This window comes from Pinus tabuliformis, chromosome 3_2 (genome assembly GCF_031772625.1).
Source record: "Pinus tabuliformis cultivar Carrire ecotype Pingquan chromosome 3_2, CPIR1, whole genome shotgun sequence".
NCBI classification, from domain to species: Eukaryota; Viridiplantae; Streptophyta; class Pinopsida; order Pinales; family Pinaceae; genus Pinus; species Pinus tabuliformis.
In genome coordinates, this window is record NC_142302.1 from 680425366 (window position 1) to 680452254 (window position 26889).

Sequence of the window (26889 nt, forward strand, 5' to 3'; positions counted from 1 at the left end):
TGGTCATCAGATTCACCAAATCCTTTCCGCTTTTTTCTTTTCTTTTTGATAGATTGTGATGTTGATGTTGATGCGATCAAAGTCGAACTTTTTGCTCGATCTTGAAGATGCTCATATGAAACATTTGAAGTATCCAAGACTTCTGTGACTTGCCTTTCTCCATTCTGCTTCTGCTCTAACATGGGCGATGGATCAATCTCATAAGTATAAACTTGATTCTCCTCATTTTCCTTGCTATCAAGGCCTCCTTCAATTAGCCATTTTTCAATGGAGTAAATGACCTCCTCAGAATGAGATGAAGATTGCTTCAATGAATTGGGAGGCTTATGATTTGTTTCTTTGTTCTTTTCCCATTCGTCATCTATCCTAAGCTGGATTTTTTGTACCTGTAATCTTTCCATTTTGTCTAGCATATTCTGTAAAGTGATCTGATAAGCCTTCATAACACCTCTTTCCTTGGCATGATTTGTTTCCATGGTGTTGATTAACTGCACTTGTTTTTCTACCAAGGCGAGCAACCTATTTTGAAGAGCGACCATTTGACTAGAATGATTAACCTCCATGGTACTCATTTCCTTTGCATGATATGGTATTAATCTTGTTTGATTGAGTTCCTTGTTTTTAATGAGTTGAGCTTGGTTGAGTTGCATATCCTTAATCATTTGAGTCAGCCCCTTGATTAGATCCTTATCATTCTCATTAACTTTCGCTTTGATCTTTCTTTCATCTCCATGTTTTTCTTCAAAGGCGTCAATGATTGATTCTAGAGAATCAAAATTGTTAGCAGGTAAGTCTATGAACCAATTCGTAGCATCGCCATCTAATGAAAAGATGAAAAGTGTCATTTTAACGTCCTCATGGTTGATATCATGTCACCATTCGCTCACACAAAGGTGGAAATTTCTAAGGCAAGTTTCGGTAGTAATGGCATTGTTACCTAGAAAACTAGGCAACTCTTCAATAGCCTCAATGGCTTCATCCATAATGAAATTAGGATAGCCTGAAATGTTAGTAAAATCATAAGGGGCGAACAAATCATTCATGATGTCATGCTCACTTAACCCTGAAAGAGCAAATGGATACCAGAGAGAGGCTCCTGCCCAAGATTAGCAAGAAATCTACAAGAAGCAAGATTCAAGCAGAAATCCTTGCAGAAAATGAAATAAGTGGAGTCGCACCGGTTTTCCCAAGTTGGGTTTTTCCGGGGACATTGGTCCAAAAATATCTATGTAAATTTATGTGTGTGTTCTAACATTTCTTCCAGCGTTTATTTCTTTCGCAGTTTTATTTGTGTAGGTTGCCGTGTGATTGATTCAGTGTTTGTTGTAGCAAACAATAAATAAACTGTTAAAAACTAATTTAACAATTAGGATAATTATTTCCAGTTGCTGCAATAGGATTCGGGTTTCGGAAGTTTCACAATTGTTGTGACACCAAATCCTTCTCACTGTATTTGCACTGAAATCTGCATTACCTTATTGTGATATCCGAACTTCAATTTCAGAGATGATGCAAACCTTTCTTCTGAGATTTTGTGCGAGCTTATTCACTGAACTGTGGAGCCAGGTATATGCTAGTATATTTAGTAGTTTGTCCATAATAAATGAGCTGACATGACTTCATGAACAGTTGCATCTGCATTTATGTTGAGACTGACTTGAGTTCAATTAAATGTAGCCGACTTGATGATGATCTTATTGAAGCCAATAGAAGGAGACTTGATGGAGGAGTCTTTGACCAAACAAACATATTGACTTAGACCCAAATAAATAATCCTAAAGCCTACAATGGAGTCTTGACCTATAACAATCGACCCAAGCATGAAACCCATGCTTTAACAAGTCAATTAAATCAATAATAAAAGTTATTTTTGCTTTCTTTTAACAAATATTACATTTTGACTCGAGTATAATTTATGAAGACCGAACCTAGTTACATTTTTCAACAAAAGATAATTTTATGCCCAAACAAATAAGGATACGATTGATGCTCCAGGATAACTATCACATGGTGATGTTCATGAGAGTGGAGACAGTACACCAGACTTTTTGTGGAAACCCAAAGCAGGACAAAAACCATGGAAACCTTTTGAATAGTTTCACTTTTTACAAGCTTCAACTTGATGGAAGCTACAACCCCCAAGTTTTCCAGCACCCACTGGAAGGAGGCTCCAACCTCCTGATTTTCAGGTTCGAACCTGAAGGAAGCTACAACTCTGTTAGCCTTTCAACACCTTGCCAGCCATAAGATAAAAGATAAGAATAAAGACTATGGGCTCCTGTACCAAGGATATGGCTCACTTATAACAATACTCAATATTCTCAAAATATCACTATCATTGCACTTTCCCTGCACTAATGTCACTGTGCTTGCATTCAATGCTGCTTCACTAAGCTTGCCAAAACTGCTCTCTGCTTCACACAATCTTGCAACTTGTCACAATGATATCTTGTTCACACTTTTGCTTCTAGGAGATGTCAGCAATATAGTGAAGCCCAAGCACAATTCAATGTGCCATTGATCTGTTCTGTGAACAGCTTCTATCTGTCTCAACCTCTGCCTTAGACAACATATGATCATAACCCTTAACAAATTTTGATCACTGCTCAGGTGTCATGATATCTTCAGTATATTATAAATGACATCAACAACCTAGGCCCTGGACAAATCAGCAATCACTCATCGCTGTTCAAACCAATTTGCTTACTCACTGTTTGATGTCACACTATATTTGTCACAGTTGCTATCACTGCTCTGTTGCACTTGCACTATACTGTCACTGTCTCTGTTGCATTGTCATTACGTGGTCATTGTTTTGTTGCACTGTATTGGCACTGTAGCCTCTCAGTCTGCAAGATATTTTATATTGAATGCAAGGCACCTTGGTCTACCACAAATATTCAATCTTAAGGTTCCAATACACACAATTTTGCACTGCTCAGGTTGGTAACTATATACAGAAACACAAAACGATGCCCAGAAATCAATAAAATACTGTCCAACAGATCCTGAGATATTCGGTCTGTGTTTTGCTGGCAACAGGGGTGAAACTTGGCCTGAAGAGTATGAACAAGTTCGGGTAGCCTGGGATTATGCCCTAGAGGCATAGAGAAAGAGCCCTAACTTGGGCTGCAGGAAAACAGGATAATCCCGCCCTCAGAATCTCAGCAAATCTGTAATGAGCCACAGAAATATAATGCAAAAGAATAACCCCCCAAAAAATATGATGCCCTAAAACGTCCTGCAATTTGTCTTCCTCAGGAATTTCGGATGCCTCAAACTCCTCCGATTCTCAGAGCTTGAAAGAATGAATTTATTGATGCACATAATGCCAAACGATGCCTTATATTTTTACTAAATGGAGTAGGAGCTTTTCTGGGCCGACCTGTACTGCAAAGCATAAAAAAAATGTCTTCCGAAAATTCATTTTTTTGCTGGAGCTGACCTGTCAATTTTCCCTTGTGTTTAATATTATTTTATTTTGAATTTTGTTTTGCCTGGCTTTTTCACATTTCAGTAGAGAGGACCTGACTGTAGTTTACATTAAAATTTTTGTGATGGGAATAAGCCCATTCACGTGGGGCACCATACCATGCACTGGTGGCAGATCCAATTTGCAGACTTGAAATCAAGATATCTTTGCAACCAAGAAGAATTGTGTGGCATGCCACCTATTAAAAGAAACGGTGTGACAAGGGAAATCAGATTATGATGGTCTTGCATTTGTTTGCATTGATCTTCATGCTCTTTTTGCTTCATGAATTGTGGGGCTCTAGATCTCTTGTGCACAACCTAGGGTTTCTTCAACAAACCATCAACACATTTTGGCTTATCCTGATGACAACATCTCAACAGTTAGAAATGTGTGTAGATAAAAGGAGATATATGATTAGGCTATGATTCTTGACTGAGAGATTCATGACCATGTAGCTCTTATGGTATGGAAATCTTAAAATTTTAGATCAAATTTCATTAAACCGGGTGCAAAACTTCAGATACATCTATCTTTGCTCTGGAGAGATGCAATGATTGTATATTTATAAATTTGAATTTGTGTTGCTGTAATATTTCTCGTGCTCTATTAACTTTTGATATTTCATTCCTGCTTTGAGGCTGCTAATATTGTTTTGAATAGGTCGCTTTGGAGAGATTGTGCGAGTGACAAAAGAAACAAATGTTCAAGTGAAAATCAGCTTGGATGGTTCAGGAGTTTCTGACTGCAATACTGGCATACCTTTTCTGGACCACATGCTGGATGTAAGTATAGATTACATTTACCACTCAATGCATATGCACACTTAGTTATTGGTTTAGTTTTTGGTCATAAATGCAGGATAAAATAGTAGAAATTGTTATTTGAACATTTGATTCTTTAAAAACAAGGGACAAATCATACTGCAGTCTTGAAAAATGTTGGTGGTGAGTTTTACCTTCTGACATTCTTATTTCAAAACTTGCATTCAAATATTAGTAATTTGCATAAGAGGCGCATTTGCTTCTGTTTTGCAATGTTTTCTTAGAAGAGGAGAAAAAGGAATAGAGAAGTAAAGGAAACATATAGAGTTCCTATGCCATTGGAGGTTTTAGCTCCCTGTTAGTAGAGTTTACTGGTGGTATTGTTAATTTGTGATTTTTTCTTTCCCCAAGGAAAACCTCACTAGGAAACCCAAGAGATGCGTCCCTACATTCTTGGATGACATTCCTACTAAACCTGTTGGCATATACTAGTGCGCCTCATATGGAGGGATTTGAACTGGGCACCTGCCAGTGTGGAACTAACCAAATTCCTGACAACATTGATGACAACTGGTTGAACTAACCCTTTAGGCTACTTGTGGTATTGTTATATGTGGTGACTTCTTGTAGTCTAATGTACAACAAACATGAGGTGCATAGGATGCATGGATTTTTTTATAATCAATCTTGTCTTTACTACTTTGCACTACTACTATTGTACATGGAATATAGTATTAGAATTCCACTATATATGTGTTTTGATCATTAATGCATCGAAGAGCTTTCTTACAGACTTACATTTCTACTACTGAGGGACATATTTTGGGATCACCACTTCTTACATTTACTTGAGAGTACAGTTCATGGGACCTTGTTTTGGTCTGCAGTAGGCCCTCCAACCTCCTTGGCCCTCATCGAGAGACAGTGCTTCTAGGGATAGTTTCAGGACATCTCGACCAAACTCTATCTCATATAGACAATTATCTTATGGCTTTGAGATTTGCAAATCGAGTTTCTTGTAGATGTACTGGACTAGGTTGGAGAAAGTACAAATCCTTGCTTTTAAGGTGCAACATTCATTGTTATAGGACATTTCTGCAGCCCATCATTTAGATAGAGTTCTGTGTCCACCCTTTTCGCCTTGGGGTCATTTTCCACTTGATCTCTTTTCTTGATAGAGCCCAATCTCTTAGAGACTGCCATCAGGAGAGAGACATACCCCTACCTTGCACTTTGCTCATCAGAGGATCTCGCTCTATATCCTTCCTTAAGCCATGCATGAGGTTGATTCACAAAGGCTTCTAAACCAATGTTATCAGAATCGAACCGGTAGAGCCCCCAAGCTAGGAACCAATTAGAATTGGACCAAAATCGGTAAAAAAATTGGACCAAAAAACTGATCAACCAAAAACACATAAAATATTCAAATTTTAAAGAAAAAATATATATTCATGTGCATCCATATGAATCCAAACCATTATACACAAATAAGCAAAAGTTTCCATTTATATAGCATGTAAGAGTGCACATAAACAAAATAGCACTATGTTAAATCCATCTCTAAACTGAAAATACATCAACAAACAAGCTCTAGATGGCCTCTAGCTTCCAAGAAAAATCATACTACAACAAATGTCTACATATCGTCAAAATCATTGCCTATATTGGGATCTTCATCATCAATATCAACATCTAAGCATTAAAATGAGATAGAAAAGGCTTAGCATGTCAAGTCAAGATTTTGTTTGAGTGGTGGGTACATTTTTTGTAGGGTCATGAAAGAGGAGTTCAACAACCAATGCAACTAATATCAATGTATATAGAGGGCTTGGTGCTCGAGTAAATGCTAGTTCCATACCCCTTGTACATGACAAAATTCAGTGGAAATGTTGCAATTCCCCCAATTCTGAAACCTTGAATTTTGAGTGGGATCTAAAATTATACTTTCTCTATATGAAATCCAATGAGGTTGGTACCACTGTCAAACATCCTAAGTCAATTAATGGTAATGTTAAAAAATTAAGTACTTTAAGATTTTAACATTATCATTATTTGCAAGCATTAGTAGGGAAATATGGTCAAATACGAGGCTTCCCCACTCATAAATTATTGCTTAAACAAAATTTCATTCAAAGTGTCCTTGGTAACAATGCACGAAACTGGCGTTTGGTATCAAACTGGCCTTTTTGTATCCGTGATTGTTAAACACACATGGGCAACAAGGGCAATATGAAAGATAATCAAGCGAGTACAATTTTTATTATCAAGAGATAGACATTTATAGTACAATATGTGACCGTTGGGTTTCACATCCCAAGGTCTCTTGGACTCCTTTTGTCCATTTGGCTTCCACACTAACTCATTGAGGATTAGGTGTCCAACATTCCCCCCCTTAATCCGAAGGGTTATGTATGAGTCCAAGAAGAGAGTTGAAATACAAAATGTGCAAAAATGCATGGCGGCACTAGGCTGAATGTGCTCTCTGAAATGTTGGTATAAAGGGCGGTGGTTTAAGGATGACCACCAACACTGGAACGCTTAGTGCAGTTCCCGGAACTCTTCCAAAATTGGCAAGAAGCTGAAGTCTTCTGCTAGAGGAAGTGCTCCTATTGATTTGAAGAGGGAAACCTTCAACCAATAGAGAGAGGTCTCACCCCACATAGAAGGGAGAACTTCAACCTGAAAAGGGAAGTCTCAACCTGTGATGGTTTAAGGATGACCAACAACTCTGGAATGCTTAATGCAATTCCTGGAACTCTTCCAAAACTAGCAAGAAGCTGGAGTCTTCTGCTAGAGGAAGTGTTCTCAATTTTGTTCCTGGAATTCTTCCGAAACTGGCAAGAAGTTGAAGTCTTCTGCTAGAGGAAGTGTCCCAGATTACCAACTGAAGGCATGCTCAAGGGCATCTTTGTTTCTAGCTACAACTCTGAAACTGGTGTGGCAAGTTGTGGCTCACGCTCGCTTGATGTGACTTTGAAGCTTGTATATGACCATCATTTCCCCCCTTGTCAGATACAAGGTGAGATGATGGAGAAAACTCAACTGCAAGACTGTTCAATATTCTGGAACAAGTTCTGACATGTGTTTGGAATATCTTCTTGGCTGTTGATGCCCATTGCCAAGAAGCGATCCATCCAAGATGAATCTTTGTTCTTGCAGGAGGCTTGTTTTTGAAGCATCTGTTTGAAGAATGACTGGTTTATGACAGTGCTTACATGGATGAAGATAAAAAAAATGATCTTTTAGATGGCCAACTCGGTCACAGTGTTGGCATTTCACGATTTGTTGTTGTTGTTGTTGTGGAAGAGGGGCATAGTCTGGAACAGTTGAAGCTGAACTATTATGAGGAGCAGGTGAACTGTCATGAATGAATCCAACACTCTGAAACTGAATGGGCTTTGAGTAGTCTGGAATATGAAAGGACAAGTCCTTGTCATATCCAAGACCAGTTCTGTGCTTGTTGTGGACAAGCTGTTCCCAAGGTCTGACGATGGGCTTGGGAAGTGCAGATTGAGTTTCTGCATCTGCATGTACAGCTGCTACTTTATTGGGTACTAAATCTGAATCAACTGTAACATTATTGACTTGCTTCTGATGGGTTGCAGTCTCAATGTTCTGAACAGAAACATGTTCAGAATGACTCCTCTATTTTAATTCTTCTTGCTGTAGCTGAGATTCAAGCTGCAAAAATTCGATCTTTTCCTGTGCATTTTGTAGACAGACCTGAATGTTTGTGAGAGAAACTTTGCTGACTTTTAATGTATCATGATTAGTAGACAATATCAGAGTTTTAAGTAACTGTAATACTTCACTGATTCTGGCCATTTTTTCTTCAATGTCTGATTTACACCTTAAAAATTGATCACAACTACTACTCAATGTAGAAAAGTAATATCCACTCACAGTACACAGCAATATCCTTTATAAATGTCAGCAAATGATCAGTGTGCAACACAAAAGATTACAATCAACCCACCAAACTCCTTATGCAGCAGTCGAATCAAGGAATCAATGCACTATAATGAGTTTTAATACCACAACTGGGGCAACAGCAACTGCAAACTTGCTTGGAACCTGGATTGAATATTGGTGTGAACACAACAGTTGGAACCTTCGACGCACAACAAGGGTGATTCGTCGTACAACAAAGAGACTAAAGGGAATTAGCCCCTTTCTGCACTATTGATTAGACTCAACTAGAAAGATTCTCAACCAACAATTTACACAGGTGGAAACACGACCTCTTTTAACTGGAACTTTTCCCAAACAACCACAGAAAATACCTTATACAAATTAATCTCAATGTCATCTCTCAAGTATAGAAGTCTGGAATAAAGACCGCAAGGATTCAAGGCATCAAATTTTAGTAGCCCTTAGCGCTATCATGAGCAGCAGTCAGATACTCGGCTCAGTGCAATAAGATCAATTTGAAGGGTTCTTCATCTTTAAAGATCAGCCATAAAGAAGCCCATGGACGTTGTCACTTTTCTCCTTTTTTTTTTTGAAAGGAAACCAATGCTTTGATTATAATCTCTCTTTAAGATACAACCCTCTACATTTGGATGAGAATGAATTTACAGAGGAATGCAAAATACAGAGATTACACTGACATTGTGCGTTTGCTGTTTGTTGAGTTATGGTATGTTCTATGCTTATAACAGTTTACTTCTTTTTCTTATTATATTCCACCGATTAGCAATCACATGTACATAAAGTAAAGTGCAGATAGAACATTAAACGATCGACAGAAAACAAGCCAAGACAAGAGACACAAGATGTGGCGGCTAGCCAGGGACAAACCCCACAATGTGTGGGGAAACCCTTTGATCAAATCTTCTTTTATCTTCAATAATTCAGCAGAGAGAAATAGTACAATAAATCTGATTCATATCAGCAGCAGCAAACCCTAGATCAGTAGCATCAACATTAGCGGCTTCATTATCAAACTAGGGTAGACCATATCTCACAAACCGACAGTCGGATTGACTTCATTCCACCACCAAAAGTTTCGGCTTCCAGAGGAGGTTCAGATGAACCTACAGCGCAGTTCAGATGAGGAGATCTTCTAGGCCACGCAAGTCAATCTTTACTTCTGCAATTGCAGTTTCAGTTTCAACAGTTTTCGGCTTCAAACTAGGGCAGTAGATATCTTGCAAACCGTCCGTCGGATTGACTTCATTCCACCACCAAAAGTTGCGGCTTTCAAAGGAGGTTCAGATGAACCTACATCGCAGTTCCAAAGAGGAGATCTTCTAGGCCACGCAAGTCAATCTTTACTTCTGCAGTTGCAGCTTCAGTTTCAGCAGTTTCCGGCTTCAAATGTGTGAGAGAGAGAGCCCCATTTCAGCGCAGTAGAGAAGAGACTGATATCTGCGCAGTAGAGAGAGAGAGATGTGATGAGATGAGTGAGTCCAAATGAGGAAAAGTCCTATTATATTTATACACAACGTTGGTGGGTGAATAGATGCGACTGTTGGGCTTCTGAGCCTACATGAGTTGTAGGCCGGCTTGATAATAATTCCATAATCAAAATAAATTCATATCTTCATGAATACTTATAGGAATTGGATGATCTTTATATCAATCCTACACCTCTCGACGAGAGGAATCTAATAAAAATATTATTAGCCATGAATAAGATGACCCACATGAAGTTTTGCCCTGGTTGCAAATTTTAACACTCCCTCTCCATGGAAAACTTCATCTGTAATCTGTCTATCGGTCGTTACTATTCATCCATCAAATGCACTGCCTTGTACAGCCTGACCCTTGCCCTGCTCTGCTCTATTTTGCCTGTTCTGCTTTGTCTTGTTCTGCCCTGCACTGATCTGTATTGTTTTGTTCTGTTCTGCTCTGCTCTTGCATTGTTCTGTTCTACTATGCTTTTGTCCGAATTATGAAGAAGAAGAAATGATCGAGGATGTATCATACTGACTCAAAGTCAGTCTCAGAGTATGTACCACTGGTCCCAGACCAGTCTCAACCAACCCAAAGTCAGCGTCATAGTGAGTACAACTTCAATGGTCCCAGACCAATATCATCCTCCACTGACTCAAAGTCAGTCTCAGAGTATGTACCACTGATCCCAGACCAGTCTCAACCGACCCGAAGTCAGCGTCATAGTATGGTACAACTCCTACCACTGGTCCCAGACCAGTATCATTGATCCCAGATCAATGGAGGTCATCCTAGCGTAGGGAGTACGGTAGTTACAACGATGCGTCCATCGGTACTACTATGGTCCCTAACTTCATTTCCCTGCTCATTGATCAGATGAGAGGTACTTCCCATGAGTCCTAGACTGCATGGGTAGGATGCCTCGACAGGAGAACTAATCAATCCTGTCCTCACAGGAGAACACATCAATCCTGCTACAATTGCCATGGAGAACACATCAATCCAGGCCTCACAGGAGAACACATCAATCCTGCTACAATTGCCATGGAGAACACATCAATCCAGGCTGCCATGGAGAACACATCAATCCAGGCCTCACAGGAGAACTAATCATCCTGCTACACAGGAGAGCGAATCATCCTGTTCCACAAGAGAGTGAATCATCTTGTCCCACAAGAGAGCGAATCATCTTGTTCCAGTGTGCACCACCAGGGGAGGGTGAGTCACCCTGTGGTCATATGTTGCTCCAGTAGGAACCGCAAGCCCTCAGAGCTCCCAGAGCTCAATGTATGCAACATGCAGGACCCTTGTACAAGGGTTTCTTGCCGACTCCAAGTTGTTTGGGAAAATCACAGATTGGATCTTTCCTCGGGGCTTTGACAAGGTGTATCAACCTGTACATCATCTTAATGTGATGGAGCTCCCTTGCTCATCGACTTACCATATCCAAGATGATGTCTATCTGCTGGAGCAATTGACGAATATGGGATTCCTCAATAATCGAATCCCACCTCTGGTTGTTACAGAGAATCACAGTGGTATCCAATGTAAATCCAAACAGCTCACTGAAGAGCTTTCGCAACCAGACTGCCTCGCACGAGGTTATGCTAGCAACAATATATCCTGCTTCGGTGGTGCTGAAAGCCACCGACTTCTGCTTCCTGCTCATCCAAGATATCGAAGCAGATCCCAAGGTGAAACAGTGCCCGGAAGTGCTCTTACGGTCCACCACACTGCTTGCCCAATCAACATCAGTATATCCAAGTAGTCTCACATCTCCGGTAGTGTATCTTAATCCATGAGAGATTGTGTCCTGAAGACATCTCAGAAGATTCCTGGCATCAATCCAGTGAGGCTCAACCAAATATGAGCTCACAATGCTAACTGCAAAACATATGTTCGGACGGAGGTTCACCAAGAACATCAATGCGAATGAGTTTTTGAAACTCAGAGGCATTTCCCAAGTCTGGTCCGACATCACTACCATATAACTTCTAAAAGTTAAGATCCTCGAGGTAGTCACAGGCTTGCAGTCCATCATACCGAATCTTTCCAATATATTTACCACATATTTTCCTTGAGATAGGAAAATTTCCCTTGGCTTCTGCCACACTTCAAGTCCTAGGAAGTAGTGCATCAGTCCTAGGTCTTTCATTTCAAATTCAGAGGCCAGCTCCCTCTTACATTTGTGAATGAGAGGGTCTGCACCTGTTAGAAAGAGGTCATCCACATACAACACCAGTATGAGAGGCTTGTCATCTTCAACCTTAAAGTAAAGGTTAGGATCGGCTTCACTCCTAGTGAATCCCAGCTTCATCAAGTAGCTATCGATCCTCTCATACCATGCTCGGGGTGCTTGCTTCAACCCATAGAGAGCTTTCTTCAACCTGCATACATGAGATTTTCGATCATAAATCTCAAATCCTTCGGGTTGCTCCACGTAGACCTCTTCTTTGATCGAGCCATGCAAGAACGCAGTCTTGACATCCATCTGATGTAGGTTCCATCCTTGTGAAGCGACAAGGGCTATGATCGAGCGGATGGTCGTATATCTGGCAACAGGTGCAAATATCTCATCATAGTCTATACCTTCCTTTTGGGAGAAACCTCGAGCAACAAAACGAGCCTTATACTTTTCCGTGCTTCCATCTGCTGCATGCTTTATCTTGTAAAGCCATTTGGAAGTAACAACAGTCTTGTCCTGGGGTCTGGGAACTACTTCCCAAACATCATTCTTTATGATAGACTCATATTCTTCGGTCATAGCATCCTTCCATACTTGATGCTTGACGACATCTGAGAATGTCGAAGGCTCATTTTGTATGATCGTGCTCATGATGGTCAGGTATCCTTGATACCTATTAGGTTTCTTACTTTGATGGAAGGTTCCTCAGGGTGCAGCATGTCCTTCAGCATTATCAAGTATCCCCCTAAGCCATGAAGGCCTTTTCTTAGAAGAGGAAGGCTCATGTGGATGAGGATCAATCGGATTCATGGGTTCTTCTACATCAGGCATTGATTCATCATCCTTTTCTTTCGGTTCCCTGGTGTCGGCTTCTTGAGAGCTAGTCAAAGTCAGCAGATTGTCCACCTTGCTGAGAGCCATATCTTTGTCAAAGGTGACATCATGACTTCCCTTTGACCGGTGGTGAACATTTCTTCAGGAGTTTAGGAACCCAATGCTTGATGAGGGCATCGATTTTGTACATATACGGTGGTGATTGTAGTTTCAGCCCATAGAAACTTTGGAAGTCTTTGATCATGTAGCATGGCCCGGACAACTTCCATCATCGTGTGGTTCTTCCTTCCCACCACACCATTCTGCTCAGGAGTATGTGGTGTAGTAGTCTCCCTCTTAATGCCAACCTCAGGTATGCCTGAGTAGACCCAATTGTAATATATCGGAGGTCTTGCTTTGGCTTGAGGGGAATGGTCCCCTTTTGAGCTTTCCTTTGGCACATCCCGGACATACACCTTCTTTCTCTACTTGGAATTCGGGCATCCCTGTTACCATCTGTCTTACATCGGGTAGAGCTTTGTAATGAAGGTGGGCAAACCTTCGATGCCAAAGTTCGGACTAAAGAGTTGTGTCACAAGACATGACACCTAGCGGACTTCCATCGACCTGATATAATGAATCAACACTAAACCCAAGAGTAAAGGCATCTTTAGCATTATTTTTCCATATACATACCTTGCCATTGATGAAGGTTACCTTGAAGTCTCTGTCTTCCATTGCCAAGATGGACACTAGGTTCCTTTTTAGGTCAGGTGCATTTAATACATTCTAGAATTTCTAGCCTTCTTGAATGCTTGTCCTCTTCCTTGATTCCCAGCTCTCCTCTTACCTTCGCTGTTGAATTTGTCATTCCTTTGATTGCCATAAGAGGGATTTCGAGTTGCACCACTGCATATTGTACCATGCTTCTCTAATCATGATTATCATCATGCTGCCCATGTCCATGATTTTATCCATCATAATGCTGCTCAAACTAGTGTGCATCATCATCATGCTATCCTATATGTCCATGATCTCATGTTGCCCTTTATGTCCATGATCTCATGTTGCCCTTTATGTCCATGATCTCATTCATCATGATGCTCATGATCACATACATAGTGACTTGCTTTATCGCAAATGTAACATCGTCATTTTCTTCTAGCCTTAGGTCCAGCCTTTCCTTTTGATTTAGTCCCGGAATTATTTCTTTTCTTTGCATGAGAAGAAAAGGCAGCAGGAGGACCTTTAGGCATGGGTATTTCTTGCACTTCTTCCCTTGTTTCTTCTTGAATGCATCTAGCCATTAATTCCTCGAAACCAGGAATTACATTATAGTTCAAAAGAGTAGTCCTGAACACATACCATTCAGATGGTAATCCTCCGAGAGTTGTGAGTGCCATTTCTCTGTCAGTAATGGTTTCCCCAATAGATAGGAGATCGTTCTTGATCTCGGTGATTCTTAAGAAGTATGCTTGCATACTTTCATCTTTACCCTTCTTGATTTCCCTCAACTTATTTCTAAGAAACAAAACTTGATTTGCATCATTAACTTTAAATAAACTCACCAGTCTGTCGTAGATTTCCTTGGAGGTGTCTAGATCAGAGATGTAGGCCACCAAGCGCTTGTCGATAGAGTCCCGGATGATCTTCTTTGTTTTGACTTCTCCATTTTTCCATTTGTTCCAGGCAGCAGCAGATGCATTTGATGAAGGCTCAACAATATTGCCTCTTACATGGTCCAACACTCCTTGATATTCAAGGGTTAGATCGATAGACATCTTCCATCCGTGATAGTCAGCTTTCTCACGGAGCTTGTCTTCGGCAGGAAAGAGTGTTGAGGACCCCATAGTTCTTTTAGGATAGCCTTGCCAATCTTCTCTTCAATGATTGCTCTTGCTCTTGCTTGGGCTTTGTCTTCACCTCAGCTCGAATACCATGTTGAGTTATGGTATGTTCTATGCTTATAACAATTTACTTCTTTTTCTTATTATATTCCACCGATTAGCAATCACATGTACATAAAGTAAAGTGCAGATAGAACATTAAACGATTGACAGAAAACAAGCCAAGACAAGAGACACAAGATGTGGCGGCTAGCCAAGGACAAACCCCACAATGTGTGGGGAAACCCTTTGATCAAATCTTCTTTTATCTTCAATAATTCAGCAGAGAGAAATAGTACAATAAATCTAATTCATATCAGCAGTAGCAAACCCTAGATCAGTAGCATCAGCATTAGCGGCTTCATTATCAAACTAGGGCAGACCATATCTCACAAACCGACAGTCGGATTGACTTCATTCCACCACCAAAAATTTCGGCTTCCAGAGGAGGTTCAGATGAATCTACAACGCAGTTTAGATGAGGAGATCTTCTAGGCCATGCAAGTCAATCTTTATTTCTGCAGTTGCAGCTTCAGTTTCAGCAGTTTCCGGCTTCAAACTAGGGCAGTCGATATCTTGCAAACCGTCCGTCGGATTGACTTCATTCCACCACCAAAAGTTGCGGCTTTCAAAGGAGGTTCAGATGAACCTACAGCGCAGTTCAGATGAGGAGATATTCTAGGCCACGCAAGTCAATCTTTACTTCTGCAGTTGCAGCTTCAGTTTCAACAGTTTCCGGCTTCAAACTAGGGCAGTCGATATCTTGCAAACCGTCCGTCGGATTGACTTCATTCCACCACCAAAAGTTGCGGCTTTCAAAGGAGGTTCAGATGAACCTACAGCGCAGTTCCAAAGAGGAGATCTTCTAGGCCACGCAAGTCAATCTTTACTTCTGCAGTTGCAGCTTCAGTTTCAACAGTTTCCGGCTTCAAATGTGTGAGAGAGAGAGAGACCCATTTCAGCGCAGTAGAGAAGAGACTCATATCTGCGCAATAGAGAGAGAGAGATGTGATGAGATGAGTAAGTCCAAATGAGGAAAAGTCCTCTTATATTTATACACAACGTTGGTGGGTGAATAGATGCGACTGTTGGGCTTCTGAGCCTACATGAGTTGTAGGTCGGCTTGATAATAATTCCATAATCAAAATAAATTCATACCTTCATGAATACTTATCGGAATTGGATGATCTTTATATCAATCCTACACCTCTCGACGAGAGGAATCTAATAAAAATATTATTAGCCATGAATAAGATGACCCACATGAAGTTTTGCCCTGGTTGCAAATTTTAACACTGTTTAATTTGCTAACCTCGATGCTATTTTTAACATTCGAAAAGTTGCTTCTCTAAAATCCATGAATCAGAAAAGAAATTTGTGGTGTAGATCGTTCCATAATTTGAAAGATTAATTTTCCTGAAAACACCACCTACAAATTTGAAGACATTGCTGTGTACATTAAAACCCTGATAGATAAAATGCTGTACACTCAACAAACTTCCTAAAGACCTATCAAAGCGACCAGTCCAATGTATATTTTCACACCAACAATGTTTCAACAACGGTAAAGAAATGCGAAGTAGTTATTTGTTTCCTCGACCATCTTGATTAGCATTTCCCTTATCGGTGGTTGGTTTACCTCCTTTGAGTGCATTCAAAATTTTCAACTTAATACTCAAAAACTGATCAGCGTAAATAGATATATGGAAAGCAGATTAATGCTCAACATTTATTGTATCATGATTCACGGACTAAACTTCCTGGAAAACTGTATTATTTATTAACTGACCACAAATGCTTATTTCATTGATCCGCCTAAATTCTTGTTAAAGCAAGCACGCATTATTATAGATACCACCAGCAGAACTTTTATTCCACGCTCTGATTTTTATTTGCTGCCACGCTCCGATACCTTTATTCCGTGCTCTGATTTTTATTTGCTGCCACATCGTTTTCAACATAAACCCCTCGAATAGGAGTTAGGAATGACCGGCCACCGTAAGCAAGCTTGCTCAACGCATATTGAAAGGAAACAAAATCATTCAATGCATGTTCATGCACCATTCAATGTCGGGCGACTCCCACTATTGGGCAGCTTGATTCCGGTCCAACAGGGCCATGGGTTCATATCCCACTCTCAACCGGTTCCGCAACAACCTCTTAATACTTTCAGTGTGTTCAGAACTCAATGCAACAACAATTTATTTCCACCACCATTCAACAATAGTCGTGATTCGTTTCCACCAGCGTTCAAAACTCAAATCAAAAACAATTTCAATCGCTGAATCGACCCATTTAATTGCTTAAATTTCGCAGAGCAGGGTGTACACATCATTGAATGTAATAGTCATGCCCCTTTCAACGCAACAACAAAATAGTTTGCACATACAAATTCGATGGTTTGAGAATCGATGAGACAAATATTTTCATTACAAAGAATAATGACAGAGAATATGGCAGAGGGAGCAGCATTTATTTGAAAAACGACAGCATTCGATACCATTACATTCGATATCATGAGCAGCATTTATTTGAAAAACGCATTGATACACATTCATTTGAAACACATTGAAACAGTCATTCATTTGAAACCATTCTAATTGATACGCTGAGGTTACACCATTCATTTGAAACCATTCGAATTGATACGAATTGATACCATTACATTTGAAAAACAACATTCATTTGTACCAATACTCAAAGCAGCGAACGTATTTCAGGTAGCATGAAAAACAGTTATGTTACCGGCGGTATGTCAATTCAACAAAGGCGTTCTTCTTCCTTCCGCTCTAGACCAAGTAATCATTCACCAAATTAATCCTTTAGAGGACAGAGGCGTTGAGGACAGTGCTCAGTGGATTAGTGCTCAGACTAGTTGCTCAGGGAATAACAACATGTCATTTTTTTTTTAACTAAGGGATAAACCCTGAGGAAGAAAACTACACAGGCCACACATCATGGCTCTGATACCATGTTAAACACACATGGGCAACAAGGGCAATATGAAAGATAATCAGGAGAGTACAATTTTTATTAACAAGAGATAGACATTTATAGTACAATATGTGACCGTTGGGTTTCACATCCCAAGGTCTCTTCGACTCCTTTTGTCCATTTGGCTTCGACACTAACCCATTGAGGATTAGGTGTCCAACAGTGATATCAATTTCAGTCCAGTCCGGTCTGGTTCTGATAACACTGGTAGTTAGGCTTGTATATAACAAGCTTGAGTAATTCTACCAAGAGAGCGTGTAAGGCTTGTGAGAAGTCATTGTAATCCCTTGGGGACAATATTGTAACTTTTCTATTTCGTGAATAAGAATATAGTGTTTGCTGTTCCAAACTCTTTACTGTCCACTATATTCCTGCTGCTGAATATTAGATCTAGTTGCTATCTGTCCACCATTCAACAGTTGTGTTTTATGCAGATTGGACATTTTGATTGGTGTTTCTAGTGTTCTTGCTGTAGATTAATCTATGAGTGTAGATATGTGTATGACGTGGATGTAAAATTTTGACAGAATGCAGACCTGTCCAAAGTTTCCAAACACTAAATATATATTTTTTTCTAAGTAGTATTGATCTATTGATATGATACAAAAAATTACAGAGAGACCTGAACTCAAAGATGTTAAACATCAGTCATAATCACAAAATGAAACTGTTTGTAATGGACTGCCCCAACAGAGGGGAAACCAATCCAAGAAGTTTTAAAGACTGCCCCTGTTATGGGGGAAACCAGCCATTGAACCAAAAAAACTATTTCAAAGTAGACCTTGGTTTTCCAAAATGAACAAAAAGGAGTGCAATTCTAGAACCAAAAACAGGGACATAACCAAGAAACAATGTGACATGTCCACCTGGCGGAGATTCAACCAGAGGATCCAAGACACATGGCGTAGAAACAGAACACACCCAGACCACAAAACCATGAAACAATGAAACATATCCACCTGGAGGCTGGACACCTTTGCATGAGACCTAGAAACCACAAAACAGTGAGATGTATCCACCTGGGAGCCGGAGACCTTTGCATGAGGCCACGTGTTAGGCCGATGGTTCCTCCGGAGCTGGCTCCTCCTCAATCCGGCAGGCAAACTAATACCAATCGTCATCCGCTTCAGACGCGCCTCGACCCTAAGCAGGTGGAGCTTCCACAATGCCTTCTGCATCCATCTGTCGCTCACCAGAGTCATTCTGCCTGCTGCCTGAAGCTTTCATGGTGTTATGCTTGTCCTCCTCACCAGAAGTGTCACCAGCATTGGCTTTGCCATGTAGAACCTCGTTGCTTTCACCTTGCTGCTTATTGCTGAACCCATAACTACCAGGCACTTCCCTGCTCTAGTTGTTTCCATGACTTGACAGAGGAGCTTGCGTCGCAGACTCTTCCTCGAAAGAAATTGTGATGGTTGCAGTGATTGTAGGCCTATTTAAGGCACCGCGGAAGAAAAATTGGGTGCTGTGAGGGGCGGAAAAAGGAGGAAGTGGGAGATCCACCGTGTGTACAACATTGTCCCTCCTACCTCTACCACTTCTGGTATTCGGGTAGCGATGAGTGGGGTAAATGAGCGGGTTGGGCATTTCAGTAGTTGAGTTCGGGGAATCAGAGGTGGATCTGGTTGAAGCTTGCGAGCAGATAAAACCTCCACGTGTTCCTCCATGTCTACTGTGCATGCGGTGCCTGAGGCGAGCCATGGCATAGATGTAAGCTAAATTGACAGTGGAGGAATTGGAAGAAAGGCGATGCTGAGCGTGAGCAGGGGTGGGTGAGCCACAATCTAGGAAACAATGACGGGAACGCGAGTAATGGAAACCATTACCAAAATCCTAACAAGGGAGAATCAGGCAGTGATTGCCTATTGCAGTTCTGATACACGGTTCAGCCGCTTGCGGAGAACAAACGCCATGGAGAAGAGGAGGATTGACAGAACGATTTGTAGGGGCCATGGTGTTGAAGGAGGTGAGCTCGTCACTGCTTTTGGAGTCAATAAATGTTGCCTGCAAGGTGTTGTTAATCCCTCTACGGTGGGCTCTCAGGACGAAGCAAGTAGCCAAATGGCTTCCCAACCCGCCGACAATCCGTCTTGTCATTTCAATGAGTCGGGTGCATTTCCTCTGCATTTGCACTTTCCTTTTGCACTAGATCATTGAAATCCTGCAATTGATGTGTGTTGGCTATAGTGCTAAGAGCTCCCACATGAAGAGTCTTACCACTATCAACGCCAATGTTTGCTAAGAAGTCTGCTACTTTGTTACCATTCCGACGAGTGTGCCTGATGGTAACTGCTCGATGAATGAGTAGCCACTGTTCAATCTGTTCCAGCCTTTCCGCCAATCGCCAACTGCTACCCACTTTTTGTGCTGGAGTTCCCTGTAAGATCTGATTGATCATGTTAATTAAAATCTGAGAGTCCCCTTCTATTATGAGTGGGAAGAATCTATTGCTCTGAGCAAGGAGAAGTCCTTGCCATACTCCTTCTAATTCAGCTGAGTTGTTAGTATCCCAACCGATTGACCCCATAAATGTTTGGAGAACATTGCCCTTGTGATTTCTGAATATTCCTCCAAATCCTGCTTTACCTGGATTTCCTTTTGACGCTCCATCAAAGTTGAGCTGTACCATGGGTGGTGGGGGTGGAGTCCATTATCAGGTGTAGCTCCAGATGGAGGGATTTTCCTTTGGTGTACCTGCTCATGGTTCCACTGAAGGTCCCAGTTCACCCATATATTTTGTTCCTGTGGAGTGGAGGGGAAATCATCATCAAGCCAAGTTTGGAGCATCAAGGTTTCTCGTATGTTTTGACATATGTTGTTCCATAGAACTTCTATGGGAGAGGAATGGTCCTTGAAGATGCGACTATTTCTCTCTTTCCAGATTGTCCACATGAGGAAACCTGGTATTAGCTTCCATAAGGCGTTTAATATTTTGCTTTTATAAGGGTGAGGTGCCCAAGAGCGAATAGTGCTGGTTGAATTCTCCTTATTTCGTCCATCTCTTTGACATCTGAAGCTAACTTTCTCCCAAAGTCGGGTTGCTAACAGACATGAGTTTAGGAGATGTTCCTTAGTTTCTTCTGCCTGTTTACAATTTGGGCAGATGGAAGGTCCGTGAAAACTCCGTTTCCTTAGATTATCCCAAGTAAGGATTCTATTTTGGCACAGCAACCAGAGGAAGGTGGAGATTTTTGGCCAAATTGGTGGATCCCAAACTTTGTGCCAGAGGCTATCCTTGACGGTATGGTCCCTTAGTATTATATGATATGCTTCTTGGGATGTGAAGGTACCTCTCGTTTCATAACCCCATCTAATGATGTCTTTCTTATCTGATTGGTGTATTTTCCTGTTTGAGAGTTCTGTATCCAGGCTATCTTTGATGGACTGCGTGGCTTGCCCAAGAATGAGGTTCGAGCTTAACCATTGTCTGTAACCGTGGTTGTGAACTTCCTTCCAAAGTTGATTTACTTTAATCGTCGATTGCTCTACCCAATCCTGAAGCTGGTGGGGTGTGAGTAGATCCTTCAATTTGGGTCTTTGCTGCCAGGAGTCCTCCCAAAACCTTGCATTATCTCCATTCCTGATTTCCCAAAAGCTGTGTTGTTGGATTAGATCTTTATGTTGTTTGGCAGCATTCCAAATTAGAGAGCCTGTGCCAACTTCTTTGAGCCGAATTAAATCATCCACTGGTCTGTTATTAGCATACTTAGCTGTCCAGAGGATTGCCCAAGGAGTATGAGGGTTCGAGAGCCATTTCCACCAGATGCACGCTCCCATGACCTCGTTGCTATGCTGAGGATCCCGTAAGCCAGTGCCTCCAGAAGATTTTGGGTGGCAAACTGTTTCCCACTTTACCAGAGCCCATTTTCTTTTTTGTTTCGTATTCCCCCATAAAAAATCTCGTTGAAGATTTTTGATTGCTTTAAGAACCCATTTGGGTGCTGCCAGGACTGAGAAAAGGTAGAGTGGCATAGATTGTAGCACTGCTTTGATTAAAACTAGGCGGCTCACCATATTGAGAGCTCTGAAGGTCCATGAAGAGATACGAGCTTCCAATTTTTCTAAGAGTATTTTCCAGGATGAGTGCTTTAAGGCAGAGGCTGTCATTGGAGCTCCCAGGTATTTGGAGGGCAGAGTTGCAATCGAGAAGCCCAGAATTCTGGCTATGGAGGATTGAGTGATGGGGGGTGTGTGAAAGAAAAAGACTTGGGATTTTGCTTTGTTAATGCATGTGCCAGAGGCATCCGAAAAGTCAGATAGAATGGACTTCAGTTTACGGGCTTCTTGGACCGAAGGATGACCAAATAACATATTGTCATCCACGAATTGCTGGTGGGTGAAAGCAGGGGTATTCTGGAAAGAAAGGCCACGAAGTTGCTGGTTATGAAGGGCATCTTTGATGTAACGTCCAAGACCTTCCGCCATAATAACGAATAGAAAGGGTGAGAGAGGGTCCCCTTGTCGGATGCCTCTGGATGGGTGGAAGGGATCCCATTGACAAGAATTGAAAAGAAGGTAGAGGTGATGAGACTCATAATCCATCTAACCCAAGGGGGGGTAAAGCCAAAGGCTAGCAACATTTTTTGAATATATTTCCAGCTTAAAGTATCAAAAGATTTTGAGAGGTCGATTTTTAGGAGCATACCTGCCTTTTTGGACTGCTTTAGGAAGTGAATGATTTCATGAGTGAGAATAATGCCATTGGTGATCTGCCTTCCTTCCACGTATCCTGATTTCTCTGGTGATATAAGTAAGGGAAGCAAGGGCTTGAGGCGTATGGCGATCACTTTGGAGACAATTTTATAAATGACATTGCATAGTGCAATAGGTCGGAATTTGTCCGGAGTTTGGCTGTGCTCCTCCTTAGGGATGAGAGCGATGAAGGTGGCATTCAAGGACGGAAGCATCCATCTGCTAACTCTGGACTCCTCGACTACTTGCCAGACTTCCTCCTTGATTAGATCCCAGAAGTTGTGAAAGAAGTCTGAAGTGAAGCCGTCTGGTCCAGGTGCTTTCCCAACTTTGAGCTGTCGCATAGCTGTCTCCACTTCCTGTAAAGATATAGGCCTGAGGAGGATTTGATTGTGTTCCTCAGTTACGATCTTAGGAATATTCTTAGTGATTTTCTCTATAGCTGGCAGCCGATCAATCTCCGTTTCCTGATGCACCCTCCGAAAGTGGGTGAGGAGTTCCTGTTCTATATCTTCATGCTTTTCTAGATGTTCCCCTTGTCGATTTTGGAGGAGAGTAATGCTGTTGTGCATTCTCCTTTGGATAGTGGTATGGTGGAAGAACTTTGTGTTGTGTTCGCCCTCTTTAAGCCATCTGATCCTCGACTTTTGTCTCCAAAGAATCTCGGCCTATTTTGCTCTTTCTGAGATTTGTGTTTGTAGTTGACGTTCCTGTTCTGCTATGGTTTTGGATCTGCCTTCAGCTATGATTCTTTGCTGTAATTTTTGCATTTCTTGTTCAAGAGCGTCTTGCGCCTGAAAGATATTGCCGAAGGTAAAGCGATTCCACTGTTTTATTTTTTCCTTGAGATTTTTTAGCTTTTGTTGGAACTTGTACATTTTTGTGCCTTCTGGTGGATTGAAATTTTTCCATGTCTCTGTTATCAGGTTGTGAAAGTCTGGGTTATTCAGCCAGAAAGCTTCAAAGCGAAAGGGCCTGCGAACATTGTCTCCCGGTCTTTGCCAGTGAAGTTTAATAGGCCAGTGGTCCGAGCCAGAGAGTGGCAATATAGAGGCCAAGAGATCCCCACCAAGATGTATTGCGTTGTCAGAGAGCAGGAATCTGTCTAACCGAGATGCTATTTGGTGTGCATCTGCACGCTTGTTGTTCCATGTATATACGCCATTGTTGAATTCCATATCTATGAGCCTGTTGTTATGAATGTAGTTTTTGAAGTGAGTGCTTTCACAGTCCAGCTTGACCCGTCCTCCTCTTTTTTCCTCCAATCTTGTAATCATGTTGAAGTCTCCTCCTGTGATCCAAAGTGGGTGGGATCTTTCTGAGTTGATCTGAGTTAAGGTATTCAGTGTGTCTACCTTGTTTGTTGCCTCCTGGGGAAAGTAGACATTGGTTAAGTGTCCATGAACGTTTGTCCCTGTTAAATGAAACATGGCTTGAATAAAGTGCTTACTAGCATGTATGTTAGTAAGTGTTATAGCTCTATCATCCCAAACTATGGCTAGCCCTCCTGAGGCTCCTATGGCTTCCACAACCACTTCTTTGCTTCCTGGCCATGCTTTGGCGAGGATCTGATCCAACGTTGTGGAATTACACTTGGTCTCCTGCAAGAAGAGAATTTGAGGCTTTTCCTGTTGTAGCATGTTCCTTATTAGTCGACCCTTTCCCGGGCTGTTGAGCCCTCTAATGTTCCATGAGATGAGCTTCATGATTCACGATTGGGAAGGGGATTATAATATTTGGTAAGCTTGGAGTATCTTCCAGATTCCACCAGCATCTCCCCTATGCGGATGGTTCTCTGAAGATCTGTTTTCCTTCCTCGTTTCTTGTTGTCTTTGAAGATATTTCTTCCATCCCACTGACTGCCAGTTTGGACACCTAATGATCTTTGCTTCTGTGCTCTTGAGAGAATTACTTCTAAGTTCTCTAGTTGTCGCTCAGGAATTTTGTCATATTCCTTTTTCTTACATGCCTGTTCAAGTCCCAGTATATCTAGGTCTCCGATGTCAAAGCTCTCCGGTTCCTCTTCCATGTGCTGAACTGCTTCCTGCTCTGCCTCTGTATCATCTACAAGCGTGAGCTGCATCTGAGTGCCATCTATCTCCATTCCTTGAGCAGTCCTTTTTTGCGGGTTACTGGGAGAGGGTGATTTGGTATCTGCGGGTTGCTTAGAAATGAGGGCTTTCTTTGAGCTTGAGGGAGCAGAATGGGCGGTAGTCTTAGGAATGGCTTTAGGTTGTTCCTGGTTATCTACTATTTGAACCTCCGGCTGGAGCAGGGTTTCAAAGCTGTTGCTTGTTGATGGCAAGGAGGTGTTGGTGACAGGTTTTTTGACTGAGGAAGAGGGATTTTTATGGGTCTTTTTGCGATTGGGAACTTTTATGAACCCATTCGAGTCTGGTTTGTCCATTGAGGGGGTGGTCGTGGATTTCTTATTGGAGGGACAATCTCGGAATAAATGGCCCAGGGCGTGGCATTTTCGACAGTGGAATGGTACATGCTCGTAATCTATTGTTTGTAACCATTCGTAATCATCATGGTAAAGGCTTACCGCATCCGGGAGAGCTTTGCTGAGGTGCATGTATACACAGATCCGCGCATAGGAGGTGTACCACTTCAGTTTTGTCTCCTCTGCCACTTTGATGAATTTGCCTAAACCATTCCCAATGTCTTGCAAAGAGTCTTCGTCCCAATACTCCAGAGGGAGAGAATAAAGGTGCAACCACACCGGGGCCCAGCTCAGATCTTCTTTGTCCGGGTTAAAGCGCTCGATCCATCCTCTTAGGTATAGTCCTGCTGCGTTGAAGAAATATGGTCCGCCATCCAGTATCCTGTTTCGGTCCTCCAGACAATTGAAAATGGCAGTAAAGAAGCCCTTAGGCCCTAACTGCAGTGTTATGTGCCCTTTTGGCTTCCATTTGGCTGTGATCCAGCCATGCAGTGCTTTCTCCGTTGGCCAAAGGCCTATGAACTTTCCTATCAAAGCATGATCCTTCATAAACTGGATCTGAGTGTTGATCCTCTGACTTGGGAGCTCGATTTTGGGTCTGTCAACTGCTACAGGCTTGCAGGTGGTTGACTTCACTCTTGGTTCTTCATTTGTGTTGTTATTCCTTGTCGCATTTTCATTCTCTGTTGCTATATCTTCTTGATGGTCCTTCCTGACATTTTCAGTTTGTCGCAGGGCATTTTCCGTGTCAGCGGGGGGAGGCACCATGTCCTCCCCCTGGGGGGGTTCCATCGCGCGGTAGCTGTGCCTTATTGTGCTGTAGATGTCTTATGGCTGGAGGTTAATGGCAGAACGGCGCAGTCTGTAAAGGTCTGCCAGTTGCAGAGCAATGTCAAACCCTAAGCGCTCCCTCCTCCGCTCTCCTCCATGTCTGTGCAGTTGTTAAACACTAAATATATTAATGAACAAACAGAATATTTTCTGTATAGTTTATAGTCCCACAACTCATAAGGAATATTATGTTGCCAACCAAATATCTAATATAATCTTTCCTTCAATGGTCAGTGCTACATGACAATAATACATGTGATTTCACGTTATGACCATATAACAATGGGCACAAGGCACCATAACTTTGGTGCCCAAGTGACTCTTACGGTTTACCACACAAATGTAAGGATTAGTGTTTGTGAACTTTTAGTATGACTCGTCCTAGTTGGGGTTTCATATGTTACCTAAGATTTCTCAATATTCTCTAAGTTTCAACATCTGAAACCTCTTAGAAAAGAAGTTATAGTGAAAATGCCACAATCACTTTTTGAATTGCCAAAACCCTAGGATCATGAGCTCTAATACCAAACGTTATGAACCTTGCGCCTTAAAAATGATAAAAAACCCAATAATTACAATCCTCTTTGAGGGGGAAACCTCTTTTTACAATGAATATAATTTACAAGACAAGATTTTATGATCCTAATTCTAGGTCTCCTTAGTATACATATAGGAGACAAATAGTACAATTATAATAAATTGTGACCATGCTAGGTTCTCGCCTCCATAACAATATAACAATAGAAATGTAATCACTCAATATCTAGGGCTTAATAAGGAGTTTTAAGGTTATATGGGGCTTATATAGGGCATAACATTAACATCCTCTCTAATTTGAACAAGGGGCCATGGAGAGAGCATTACATTACAAGATTCACTTCCATCCTTAATGATGAACATGGACCTTGTAGACGTGACTACATATTGCCCCCCTTGAACAACATATTTCCCACATCACTAGGACTCCACAAGTTGGTGAAGATGGATTTTAAATGAGGTGTAGAAGAACAGATTTTAGTAGGATAGGATGCAAACAAATCATGAATAAGGTCCTTGTGATCAACATTTCTTTTCCTAGTCACTGTAGGAAGAGTGTTTAAAGACACACTTAGGATGATAATGTGAAGGAGAGAGATCAATTGAACGATGTTGAGAATCATATATAGGCAAATCATTTGTAAAAAGTTGTGGAAAAGATCGTGGCGGACCATGAGTGTAATGACCCATTTGGATTTTAAGCAAAAAGGTATTAGTAAACATATAATATATGCATATGATAGCTACATATGCATATATCGCATGTCTTACTCTATTATACTTATTAAATAATTACGAAAGATGTTTAAACGAAGGATAAAAGGTTTGAGTACCTAAAATAATTAAGAAATGAGATAATACCTAAAATTTGA

General features: G+C 41.3%; 1 protein-coding gene across 2 annotated transcripts in view; it reads left to right on the top strand.

The window, feature by feature from the left end:
• The window catches only part of LOC149182476 (uncharacterized), a 271544-nt gene that overhangs the window by 17201 nt on the left and 227454 nt on the right, over positions 1–26889 (top strand). For both annotated transcript variants that reach the window (XM_089416867.1, XM_089416868.1), the window contains exon 2: positions 4136–4257. In XM_089416867.1, coding sequence (XP_089272993.1) covers positions 4136–4257 — 122 coding nt within the window. The remainder of the gene's footprint in view (positions 1–4135; positions 4258–26889) is intronic.